Here is a 12,068-nt window from a genome sequence, read left to right as displayed (position 1 = left end):
AGACTGCTCTAGATAGTATACTACTATAGTACTACTGTTGATAGAAACCCATAGAAAGGCTGCTCTAGATAGTATACTACTATAGTACTACTGTTGATAGAAACCCATAGAAAGGCTGCTCTAGATAGTATACTACCATAGTAACCTATGGTAGTATTGCCGCTATTGCCGCCCTGTGCAACTGGGTACTGGACTTCCTGACGGGCCGCCCCCAGGTGGTGAGGGTAGGCAACAACATCTCCTCCCCGCTGATCCTCAACACTGGGGCCCCACAAGGGTGCGTTCTGAGCCCTCTCCTGTACTCCCTGTTCACCCACGACTGCGTGGCCACGCACGCCTCCAACTCAATCATCAAGTTTGCGGACGACACAACAGTGGTAGGCTTGATTACCAACAACGACGAGACGGCCTACAGGGAGGAGGTGAGGGCCCTCGGAGTGTGGTGTCAGGAAAATAACCTCACACTCAACGTCAACAAAACTAAGGAGATGATTGTGGACTTCAGGAAACAGCAGAGGGAACACCCCCCTATCCACATCGATGGAACAGTAGTGGAGAGGGTAGCAAGTTTTAAGTTCCTCGGCATACACATCACAGACAAACTGAATTGGTCCACTCACACAGACAGCATTGTGAAGAAGGCGCAGCAGCGCCTCTTCAACCTCAGGAGGCTGAAGAAATTTGGCTTGTCACCAAAAGCACTCACAAACTTCTACAGATGCACAATCGAGAGCATCCTGGCGGGCTGTATCACCGCCTGGTACGGCAACTGCTCCGCCCTCAACCGTAAGGCTCTCCAGAGGGTAGTGAGGTCTGCACAACGCATCACCGGGGGCAAACTACCTGCCCTCCAGGACACCTACACCACCCGATGTCACAGGAAGGCCATAAAGATCATCAAGGACATCAACCACCCGAGCCACTGCCTGTTCACCCCGCTATCATCCAGAAGGCGAGGTCAGTACAGGTGCATCAAAGCTGGGACCGAGAGACTGAAAAACAGCTTCTATCTCAAGGCTATCAGACTGTTAAACAGCCACCACTAACATTGAGTGGCTGCTGCCAACACACTGACACTGACTCAACTCCAGCCACTTTAATAATGGGAATTTATGGGAAATGATGTAAATATATCACTAGCCACTTTAAACAATGCTACCTTATATAATGTTACTTACCCTACATTATTCATCTCATATGCATACGTATATACTGTACTCTATATCATCGACTGTATCCTTATGTAATACATGTATCACTAGCCACTTTAACTATGCCACTTTGTTTACATACTCATCTCATATGTATATACTGTACTCGATACAATCTACTGTATCTGCCTATGCTGCTCTGTACCATCACTCATTCATATATCCTTATGTACATATTCTTTATCCCCTCACACTGTGTACAAGACAGTAGTTTTGGAATTGTTAGTTAGATTACTTGTTATTACTGCATTGTCGGAACTAGAAGCACAAGCATTTCGCTACACTCGCATTAACATCTGCTAACCATGTGTATGTGACAAATAAAATTTGATTTGATTTGATTTGATTTAGAAAGGCTGCTCTAGATAGTATACTACCGTAGTAACCTGTTGATAGAAACCCATAGAAAGACTGCTCTAGATAGTATACTACTATAGTACTACTGTTGATAGAAACCCATAGAAAGGCTGCTCTAGATAGTATACTACTATAGTACTACTGTTGATAGAAACCCATAGAAAGGCTGCTCTAGATAGTATACTACCGTAGTACTACTGTTGATAGAAACCCATAGGAAGGCTGCTCTAGATAGTATACTACCGTAGTAACCTGTTGATAGAAACCCATAGAAAGACTGCTCTAGATAGTATACTACTATAGTACTACTGTTGATAGAAACCCATAGAAAGGCTGCTCTAGATAGTATACTACTATAGTACTACTGTTGATAGAAACCCATAGAAAGGCTGCTCTAGATAGTATACTACCGTAGTACTACTGTTGATAGAAACCCATAGAAAGGCTGCTCTAGATAGTATACTACTATAGTACTACTGTTGATAGAAACCCATAGAAAGGCTGCTCTAGATAGTATACTACCGTAGTACTACTGTTGATAGAAACCCATAGAAAGGCTGCTCTAGATAGTATACTACTATAGTACTACTGTTGATAGAAACCCATAGAAAGGCTGCTCTAGATAGTATACTACTATAGTACTACTGTTGATAGAAACCCATAGAAAGGCTGCTCTAGATAGTATACTACCATAGTAACCTGTTGATAGAAACCCATAGAAAGGCTGCTCTAGATAGTATACCACTATAGTACTACTGTTGATAGAAACCCATATAAAGGCTGCTCTAGATAGTATACTACTATAGTACTACTGTTGATAGAAACCCATAGAAAGGCTGCTCTAGATAGTATACTACTATAGTACTACTGTTGATAGAAACCCATAGAAAGGCTGCTCTAGATAGTATACTACTATAGTACTATAGTTGCTTTCATGACAGCTGGGAACTCGGGAACAAAACGCATTCAAATCACGATGTCGGTGATCTTCAGGATGGAATATCGAAGCTCTAGAAAGATGCCCGAGTTACCGACTTCGGATTTGGAGTCGGATGACCAGTTCCCAGTAACGGACTTGAAGTCGGAAGTCTGAGGTTTCTGAGTTGCCAGCTGCGGCATACCTACCAGCCTGATCCAGGAAGTGGAAGGCCTGTGTGTGGCGCATCATGTTACTCAGGCCATGGATCCAGCCAATCCGCACGCTCGGATCCTCCCATAGGCCAGCCACCTGCCATCGCTCGCTGTCGTAGGCCACGCCCAGGATGGATCGATCCTGAGATGGGATGAAGAGATAACGAATGTCTAGGAGGTGATGACAGTCCAACGCCCAATCACAAACGGAACCCTAAACCCTAAGCACTTGTGGAGAGCGGAGAGGATTTGATTGGTGTAAGCAATATGGTGAAACTTCCACCTGAGACTATCCTATTACCATATTGACTATCCTATTACCATATTGACTATCCTATTACCATAATGACTATCCTATTACCATATTGACTACCCTATTACCATATTGACTACCATATTACCATATTGACTATCCTATTACCATATTGACTATCCTATTACCATATTGACTATCCTATTACCATATTGACTATCCTATTACCATAATGACTACACCTGAGACTATCCCTATTACCATAATGACTACACCTGACTCTATCCTATTGCCATAATGACTACACCTGTTGGGCCTGAATATGAGATTAATGTGAACTGTATGTGTTTCTGTCTTCTTTATCATCCATATATATGTACATATTCTTATTCCATCCCTTTAGATTTGTGTGTATTTGGTAGTTGTTGTGAATTTGTTAGATATTACTGCACAGTCAGAACTAGAAGCACAAGCATTTCGCTACACTCACATTAACATCTGCTAACCAGGTGTATGTGACCATTAACATCTGCTAACCATGTGTATGTGACCAATAACATCTGCTAACCATGTGTATGTGACCAATAACATCTGCTAACCATGTGTATGTGACCAATAACATCTGATTCGTGTGCGTTTCCTTCTACCCCTGCAATACTACCTGGATGGATTGAATATATCTATCAGTCAGTCAGTTCACCTGCAGCAGGTTGAAGCCGTGCTGGCTGGCCGCCAGCAGGCCGGAAAGCTTGAGGCTGAAGGAAAGCATGCTGGGATCTGTAGTTTTGTCCAGACACGCGGTGGATATGTAGTCCACCAGACAGGGGCAGGACTCCAACAGGGCCAGGCCATGGTCTGGAAAACATCGCCACAGGTATTATTAGGTATTATTGTCTGTGTCCCAAATGGCAACCCATTCCCACAGTGCACTGCAGTGCCATAATGCCTGTGTAACAGTATAACTTTAGACCGTCCCCTCGCCCATACCCGGGCGCGAACCAGGGACCCTCTGCACACATCAACAACAGTCACCCCTCGAAGCATCGTTACCCATCACTCCACAAAAGCCCGCGGCCCTTGCAGAGCAAAGGGGAACTACTACTTCAAGGTCTCAGAGAAAGTGACGCCACCGATTGAAACGCTATTTAGCCGGCACCGCTAACTAAGCTAGCCGTTTCACATCCGTTACACCTGGTCAACAGTTCCCTATGTAGGGAATAGCAGGGTGGTCATTTGTGTAGGTCATGATCGCTTAGAGCTGGTGTGGCCACTATCCATAAAGAGCTGGTGTGGCCTGCTGGGCTCAAACTTGTTTTCCTGCCCAACAGTACTGTAACACATTGTCAAATAAACTAAGTGTATAAACCTATCAATAATATAACCTTATAAATAATATAACCTTATAACCACAAGGCCAGTATTCAGTAAAGTATCAGTAGTCTCTCATCCTCACGCTGTGTGTGTGAGATTATATAGGAAGTCTCTCATCCTCACGCTGTGTGTGTGAGATTATATAGGAAGTCTCTCATCCTCGCTGTGTGTGTGTGAGATTATATAGGAAGTCTCTCATCCTCGCTGTGTGTGTGTGAGATTATATAGGAAGTCTCTCATCCTCGCTGTGTGTGTGTGAGATTATATAGGAAGTCTCTCATCCTCGCTGTGTGTGTGTGAGAGATTATATAGGAAGTCTCTCATCCTCGCTGTGTGTGTGTGAGATTATATAGGAAATCTCTCATCCTCGCGCTGTGTGTGAGAGAGATTATATAGGAAGTCTCTCATCCTCGCTATGTGTGTGTGAGATTATATAGGAAGTCTCTCATCCTCGCTGTGTGTGTGTGAGAGATTATATAGGAAGTCTCTCCTCCTCGCTGTGTGTGAGAGATTATATAAGAATCTCATCCTCGCTGTGTGTGTGATAGATTATATAGGAAGTCTCTCCTCCTCACTGTGTGTGTGTGATAGATTATATAGGAAGTCTCTCCTCCTTATTCTTGCTTGTGAGACCTTTCTCTCTGTGTGTGTGTCTCCTCACCCTCCTTGGTGAGACCAGTGAACCAGTCCAGCAGTTTCTCGAGGCTGGTGTCGTCTGGTAGGGACTGTCTGGGGTCCGCTAGTACAGCGCACACCCGAGGCAACAACACCAGGCACTCACTGTCCATGCTGCTTAGAAGTGTCTATGGGGAAAAGCCAAGAGGGGGAATATGACTTTAGTTTAGACAGATTGTAGTTTACTAGCTCTGGTCCAGGGCGTTTAGTAAGCGTTCATTGAGTCTAATAGTAAAGCACAGTGCCGCCCTGGACCAGAGCTAGCTAAATAAAGTAAGGAACTGTATGGCAACACGTTCGTAATCAAGTTAACCAAGTCAGCTACACAAAACAACTGAGTTGAATGACAAATGCATGATAACTACAGTACCTAGGTATATGTTGAAGATATCTGAGAAGCAATTTAGGGACAAATTCACGAAGCTTGATAGATAGCGATCGCCTGAAAAGTATCTCGCGGGACTGAAACCGTGTTTCGTTTTACCGGAGCGTGCGTTCATGGATTCCCTCACTACGGAAAGTAAGAAGGACCATTCAAGGTGTGTGCATAAAAAAATCGATTTAAAAAAAATAATAACAGCAACTGCGCATTTTCTCCGATCTCATACAATCTGGTAAACTGAATCTAAAAGGCATCGCATCGCACTGCAGCCTATCGACACACTAACACGTGTCTGTAGTGATATCGCGAAACCGGAAGTTAAACTCCTCCGCGACGTTTCCCCGCAATTCGTCCATTTTCACGTAAATCGCACATGGTGATACACAAAATCTACATTTTACACCGATTTAGCGTCGACTAACACACACTTCTTTAGCCTGTTAAATGCACGACACCGAGGATATGCCGGTTGATGTCGATTTCGACGAGGAGGAACCGTCGTTCAGTGACCCAGAAGACTTTGAAGATGATGTCGACGATGAAGGTGAGGAAACGCAGGAAAGATGCCGGATTATAATGCGGCCTGGAGAGCCGCTTAGCACGTTGTTTTTAACACATAGTAGACAGCTACAAGGCCATCATATGTAGTACATGGACATATAAACCGAAATGTACATAAATAATTGAAATATTTAAAACATTTTGAAGGTTCAACGTGAAGATCAGTTAATGATGACTTTTTGGGGGGGATGTTAATTTTAAGTGATAATATTAGTTAGCTACAGTAGCTGCTAAAAGCTAACAGTGGATTCATTCATACCGATTCACTCAGTTGTCCATACAGATGACGTACCAAAAGGAGAAATATTTACTTCGCCTGTGACATTTTACAACATTTGGTTTGTTAGCTATGTTCTTATTGTAAACAAATGTGAGCATTAACTGTTTTTTGTTTCCAGTTGTTAGTTGAAGCGGGACATTTTGACTCCCCGCCGTCAAGTGTTTTACCGTCTAACCTCAACTACCAGCTGTCAGATAATAGTGAATGCAGATGTGTGTTTTTATAAACTATAACAAAGCCCAAACTACATCCTCACAGCCTTTACACAAGTTTAATTTTCAGCAGGTGTGGCAAAAATGGTAAATTCACTTTCTGGGGGGGAAAACAGAGCTAATTTTAGGTGACATTGTCGCCAGTAAATTGGTAAAACATGTACAAATGTATGCACACATGAGTCGCTCTGGAATAAAAGTGTATGCTGAATGGCATTATTATTACATGGGGCCTGTCTTTGTCTATACACTATCAATGATATGGAAAACCCTGGTTTGATCAAACTACCTCATCAAATAACATGTTCTTCACCCTCGTCCACCCCATCTACCCTCCCCTCCCCCTGTAGAGTTACTGGGTGACCTGCTGCGGGAGAAGCCCCAGGAGGCAGACGGGATAGACTCTGTGGTTGTCGTGGACAATGTGCCCCAGGTCGGCCCCGAGCGCCTGGAGAAACTGAAGAACGTCATCCACAAGATATTCTCCAAGTTCGGCAAGATCACCAACGAGTTCTACCCCACGATAGACGGACCTGAAGGACTCACTAAGGGGTGAGAAGTAGGGTGCAGGGAGGCTGTAGGAGGGTGCAGGGAGGCTGTAGGAGGGTGCAGGGAGGCTGTAGGAGGGTGCAGGGAGGCTGTAGGAGGGTGGCTGTAGGAGGGTTCAGGGAGGCTGTAGGAGGGTGGCTGTAGGAGGGTTCAGGGAGGCTGTAGGAGGGTGGCTGTAGGAGGGTTCAGGAAGGCTGTAGGAGGGTGCGGGGAGGGTGTAGGGAGGCTGTAGGAGGGTGCAGGGAGGCTGTAGGAGGGTGCGGGGAGGGTGTAGGGAGGCTGTAGGAGGGTGCAGGGAGGCTGTAGGAGGGTGCAGGGAGGCTGTAGGAGGGTGCGGGGAGGCTGTAGGAGGGTTCAGGGAGGGTGCGGGGAGGGTGTAGGGAGGCTGTAGGAGGGTGCAGGGAGGCTGTAGGAGGGTGCGGGGAGGCTGTAGGAGGGTGCGGGGAGGCTGTAGGAGGGTGCGGGGAGGCTGTAGGAGGGTTCAGGGAGGCTGTAGGAGGGTGCGGGGAGGGTGTAGGGAGGCTGTAGGAGGGTGCAGGGAGGCTGTAGGAGGGTGCGGGGAGGCTGTAGGAGGGTGCGGGGAGGCTGTAGGAGGGTGCGGGGAGGCTGTAGGAGGGTGCGGGGAGGCTGTAGGAGGGTGCGGGGAGGCTGTAGGAGGGTGCGGGGAGGCTGTAGGAGGGTGCGGGTAGGCTGTAGGAGGGTGCGGGGAGGCTGTAGGAGGGTGCGGGGAGGCTGTAGGAGGGGTTCAGGGTTGTCATGATACTAAGTATTAAGGAAGGAAAGAAAATGAAACAGACTGCATTTCTTGAGGAAGACGGTCCCAATGTTAGCAGACACACACACACACACACACACACAGTCCTAATGTTAGGGGGAAAACAGATATATGTTGTCAGCCACAGCCACGTTTGTTTATTTTCCAAGTTTATAGCACAATATTTAAAGGACCAAAGAGCTTAGTCTTTGTTTTATTGTTTGATCTCTATAGGTACATCTTCCTGGAGTATCCCACTCAGACCTATAGTTAGTTAACCTGTAGTTAATGTTATCTCCTCTATAGGTACATCTTCCTGGAGTATGGGGCTCCCACTCAGGCTCTGGAGGCAGTGAAGAACGCTGACGGCTACAAGCTGGACAAGCAGCACACCTTCAGAGTCAATGTGTTCACCGACTTCGACAAGTACGAAAACACCACACACACACACACGTGGTGTCTAGGGCATCACAGCTGTTATATGGCGTGTCTAGGGCATCACTCCAGCTGTTATATGGGGTGTCTAGGGCATCATTCCAGCTGTTATATGGGGTGTTCAGGGCATCATTCCAGCTGTTATATGGGGTGTTATTAGGGGCATCATTCCAGCTGTTATATGGGGTGTCCGGGAGCATCATTCCAGCTGTTATATGGGGTGTTCAGGGCACCATTCCAGCTGTTATATGGGGTGTTCAGGGCATCATTCCAGCTGTAATATGGGGTGTTCAGGGCATCATTCCAGCTGTTATATGGGGTGTCTAGGGGGCATCATTCCAGCTGTTATATGGGGTGTCCGGGGGCATCACTCCAGCTGTTATATGCGGTGTCTAGGGCATCATTCCAGCTGTTATATGGTGTGTTCAGGGCATCATTCCAGCTGTTATATGGGGTGTTCAGGGCATCATTCCAGCTGTTATATGGGGTGTTATTAGGGGCATCATTCCAGCTGTTATATGGGGTGTCCGGGAGCATCATTCCAGCTGTTATATGGGGTGTTCAGGGCACCATTCCAGCTGTTATATGGGGTGTTCAGGGCATCATTCCAGCTGTTATATGGGGTGTTCAGGGCATCATTCCAGCTGTTATATGGGGTGTTCAGGGCATCATTCCAGCTGTTATATGGGGTGTCCGGGGGCATCACTCCAGCTGTTATATGCGGTGTCTAGGGCATCACTCCAGCTGTTATATGGGGTGTCTAGGGCATCATTCCAGCTGTTATATGGGGTGTTCAGGGCATCATTCCAGCTGTTATATGGGGTGTTATTAGGGGCATCATTCCAGCTGTTATATGGGGTGTCCGGGAGCATCATTCCAGCTGTTATATGGGGTGTTCAGGGCACCATTCCAGCTGTTATATGGGGTGTTCAGGGCATCATTCCAGCTGTTATATGGGGTGTTCAGGGCATCATTCCAGCTGTTATATGGGGTGTTCAGGGCACCATTCCAGCAGTTATATGGGGTGTTCAGGGCATCATTCCAGCTGTTATATGGGGTGTTCAGGGCATCATTCCAGCTGTTATATGGGGTGTTCAGGGCATCATTCCAGCTGTTATATGGGGTGTTATTAGGGGCATCATTCCAGCTGTTATATGGGGTGTTATTAGGGGCATCATTCCAGCTGTTATATGGGGTGTTATTAGGGGCATCATTCCAGCTGTTATATGGGGTGTTCGGGGGCACCATTCCAGCTGTAATATGGGGTGTTCAGGGCATCATTCCAGCTGTTATATGGGGTGTCCGGGGGCATCATTCCAGCTGTTATATGGGGTGTCCGGGGGCATCACTCCAGCTGTTATATGCGGTGTCTAGGGCATCACTCCAGCTGTTATATGGGGTGTCTAGGGCATCATTCCAGCTGTTATATGGGGTGTCTAGGGGGCATCATTCCAGCTGTTATATGGGGTGTCTAGGGGGCATCATTCCAGCTGTTATATGGGGTGTCTAGGGGGCATCATTCCAGCTGTTATATGGGGTGTCTAGGGGGCATCATTCCAGCTGTTATATGGGGTGTCTAGGGGGCATCATTCCAGCTGTTATATGGGGTATTCGGGGGCATCATTCCAGCTGTTATATGGGGTGTTCAGGGCATCATCCCAGCTGTTATATTGGGGTGTTCAGGGCATCTAGGCACAACATCAACACGACAGAAATGTTTGCCATAGATATACAGGATATAGACCTGTCTGCTGTAGATGGTGACTTTGTGTTCCAGGTACATGAGCATCAGTGACGAGTGGGAGACTCCTGAGAAGCAGCCCTTCAAGGACTTTGTGAGTGTTACACACTGTCACTTCAACCACACGTTCAGAGAATACCCACCCGGCGTTGTGTGGGGGGGGGGGGGGGCAAGTCATTACTAACGGTCACTTCCTGTTTGTGTTGCCAGGGTAACATGCGTCACTGGATGGAGGACCCCGACTGTCGTGACCAGTACAGCGTCATCTACGAATCAGGAGAGAGGACCGCCATCTTCAACAACGACGCCAAGGATCCAATCGTCTCAGAGGAGAGGGCGGTGAGTCAACCATTCGACCAATCACGACAGCGCAGTGAGATGATGGTTCAACCAATCCTTTTTTTTTTTTTTGCACTGAGCATTCTCCATCTACAGAAATACTTTTTACGGCTTTGATGCTTAAAAAGTAGAAGGCTTGATTGCGTAAATCAGAATCTTTGCCGTGGTGTATATTGATTAATTCTGAGGTTGTGACCGTGTTGTGTCCCTGTAGCGCTGGACAGAGACCTATGTGCGCTGGTCTCCCAAGGGAACCTACCTGGCCACGTTCCACCAGCGAGGCATTGCATTGTGGGGCGGAGAGAAGTTCAAGCAGATCCAACGTTTCAGCCACCAGGGAGTGTCTCTGATCGACTTCTCCCCCTGCGAGAGGTAACCAATCGCTAATGAATAATCAATGCCTGTCTATATCACATCTATGAAGCCTTATGGGGCGGGGCGGCAGGTAGCCTAGTAGTTAGGGGGGGGGGGGGCAGGTAGCCTAGTGGTTAGAGGGGAGGGGGGGGGGGGGGGGGGGGCAGGTAGCCTAGTGGTTAGAGGGGAGGGGGGGGGGGGGGGGGGGCAGGTAGCCTAGTGGTTAGAGCGTTGGATTAGTAACCGAAAGGTTGCTGGATCGAATCCCCGAGCTCACTGGGAATAGGGGCCGGGCCGGGTGTGACTAATCACTGGGAATAGGGGCCGGGTGTGACTAATCACTGGGAATAGGGACCAGGTGTGTCTAATCACTGGGAAGAGGGACCAGGTGTGACTAATCACTGGGAATAGGGACCGGGTGTGCCTAATGAAAGTCCCAGAGGGATCCGTGATGATGGGAAACCGTTCTTCCACGATAAAATCCTTCATTTGGTGTTTCATTGACGGTGGTGACAAAACGCTGTCTCGGGCGCCGATCCAGAATCTCCCAGAAGTGTTAATTTGGGATCCAGTTACTGAGACTCACACACCCTTTAAAACCCCTGTGCTCCTTTCAGAGCCCTCTTTCAATGTCTCTGAGATCTCTTCTTCTAGCCAAGATAATGGTCAACTGGGCATTTTTATACATGACCCTAAGCATGATGGGATGTTAATTGCTTAATTACCTCAGGAACCACACCTGTGTGGAAGCACCTGCTTTCCATATACTTTGTATCCCTTGTTGACTAAAGTGTTTCCTTTCATTTTGGCAGTTACCCTGTACATGGTGAGCCTAGTGTGGTTATAACCTGTCTATGTCATCTGTATGAATCCTTATGAAGCTACATATAAAGTTGTTATATAATGGTTGGTAGGTACGTGGTGACGTTCAGTCCCCTGATGGACACTAAGGAGGACCCCCAGGCCATCATCATCTGGGACATTCTGACTGGCCAGAAGAAGAGAGGCTTCCACTGTGAGAGCTCCGCCCACTGGCCCATCTTCAAGTAAGGCCTGACTATACACCTCTCTGTTTTCATGTCTCTACATCTTCTAGTAAGGCCTGACTACACACCTCTCTGTTTTCATGTCTCTACATCTTCTAGTAAGGCCTGACTACACACCTCTCTGTTTTCATGTCTCTACATCTTCTAGTAGGGCCTGACTACCCACCTCTCTGTTTTCATGTCTCTACATCTTCTAGTAAGGCCTGACTACCCACCCCTCTGTTTTCATGTCTCTACATCTTCTAGTAAGGCCTGACTACCCACCTCTCTGTTTTCATGTCTCTACATCTTCTAGTAAGGCCTGACTACCCACCCCTCTGTTTTCATGTCTCTACATCTTCTAGTAAGGCCTGACTACCCACCCCTCTGTTTTCATGTCTCTACATCTTCTAGTAAGGCCTGACTACCCACCCCTCT

At 47.2% G+C, this 12,068-nt stretch overlaps 2 protein-coding genes across 2 annotated transcripts in view; one reads left to right on the top strand and one right to left on the bottom strand.

The window, feature by feature from the left end:
- Window positions 1–5,507, bottom strand: part of LOC139424283 (BRCA1-associated ATM activator 1-like) — a 52,397-nt gene extending 46,890 nt beyond the window's left edge. The window contains exons 1-4 of the mRNA XM_071175978.1: window positions 5,369–5,507; window positions 4,985–5,126; window positions 3,653–3,807; window positions 2,694–2,841 (exon numbers count right to left, since the gene is read on the bottom strand). Coding sequence (XP_071032079.1) covers window positions 2,694–2,841; window positions 3,653–3,807; window positions 4,985–5,111 — 430 coding nt within the window. The 5' untranslated portion in view covers window positions 5,112–5,126; window positions 5,369–5,507. The remainder of the gene's footprint in view (window positions 1–2,693; window positions 2,842–3,652; window positions 3,808–4,984; window positions 5,127–5,368) is intronic.
- Window positions 5,274–12,068, top strand: part of LOC139424288 (eukaryotic translation initiation factor 3 subunit B-like) — a 45,608-nt gene continuing 38,813 nt past the window's right edge. Inside the window, exons 1-7 of the mRNA XM_071175983.1 lie at window positions 5,274–5,924; window positions 6,784–6,985; window positions 8,043–8,162; window positions 9,949–10,006; window positions 10,123–10,251; window positions 10,466–10,623; window positions 11,520–11,651. Coding sequence (XP_071032084.1) covers window positions 5,825–5,924; window positions 6,784–6,985; window positions 8,043–8,162; window positions 9,949–10,006; window positions 10,123–10,251; window positions 10,466–10,623; window positions 11,520–11,651 — 899 coding nt within the window. The 5' untranslated portion in view covers window positions 5,274–5,824. The remainder of the gene's footprint in view (window positions 5,925–6,783; window positions 6,986–8,042; window positions 8,163–9,948; window positions 10,007–10,122; window positions 10,252–10,465; window positions 10,624–11,519; window positions 11,652–12,068) is intronic.

The sequence above is a fragment of the Oncorhynchus clarkii genome, chromosome 13, assembly GCF_045791955.1.
Source record: "Oncorhynchus clarkii lewisi isolate Uvic-CL-2024 chromosome 13, UVic_Ocla_1.0, whole genome shotgun sequence".
Lineage (NCBI taxonomy): Eukaryota > Metazoa > Chordata > Actinopteri > Salmoniformes > Salmonidae > Oncorhynchus > Oncorhynchus clarkii.
The sequence above is the reverse complement of the archived record's forward strand: the minus strand, read 5'-3'. Positions and strand labels throughout refer to the sequence as shown.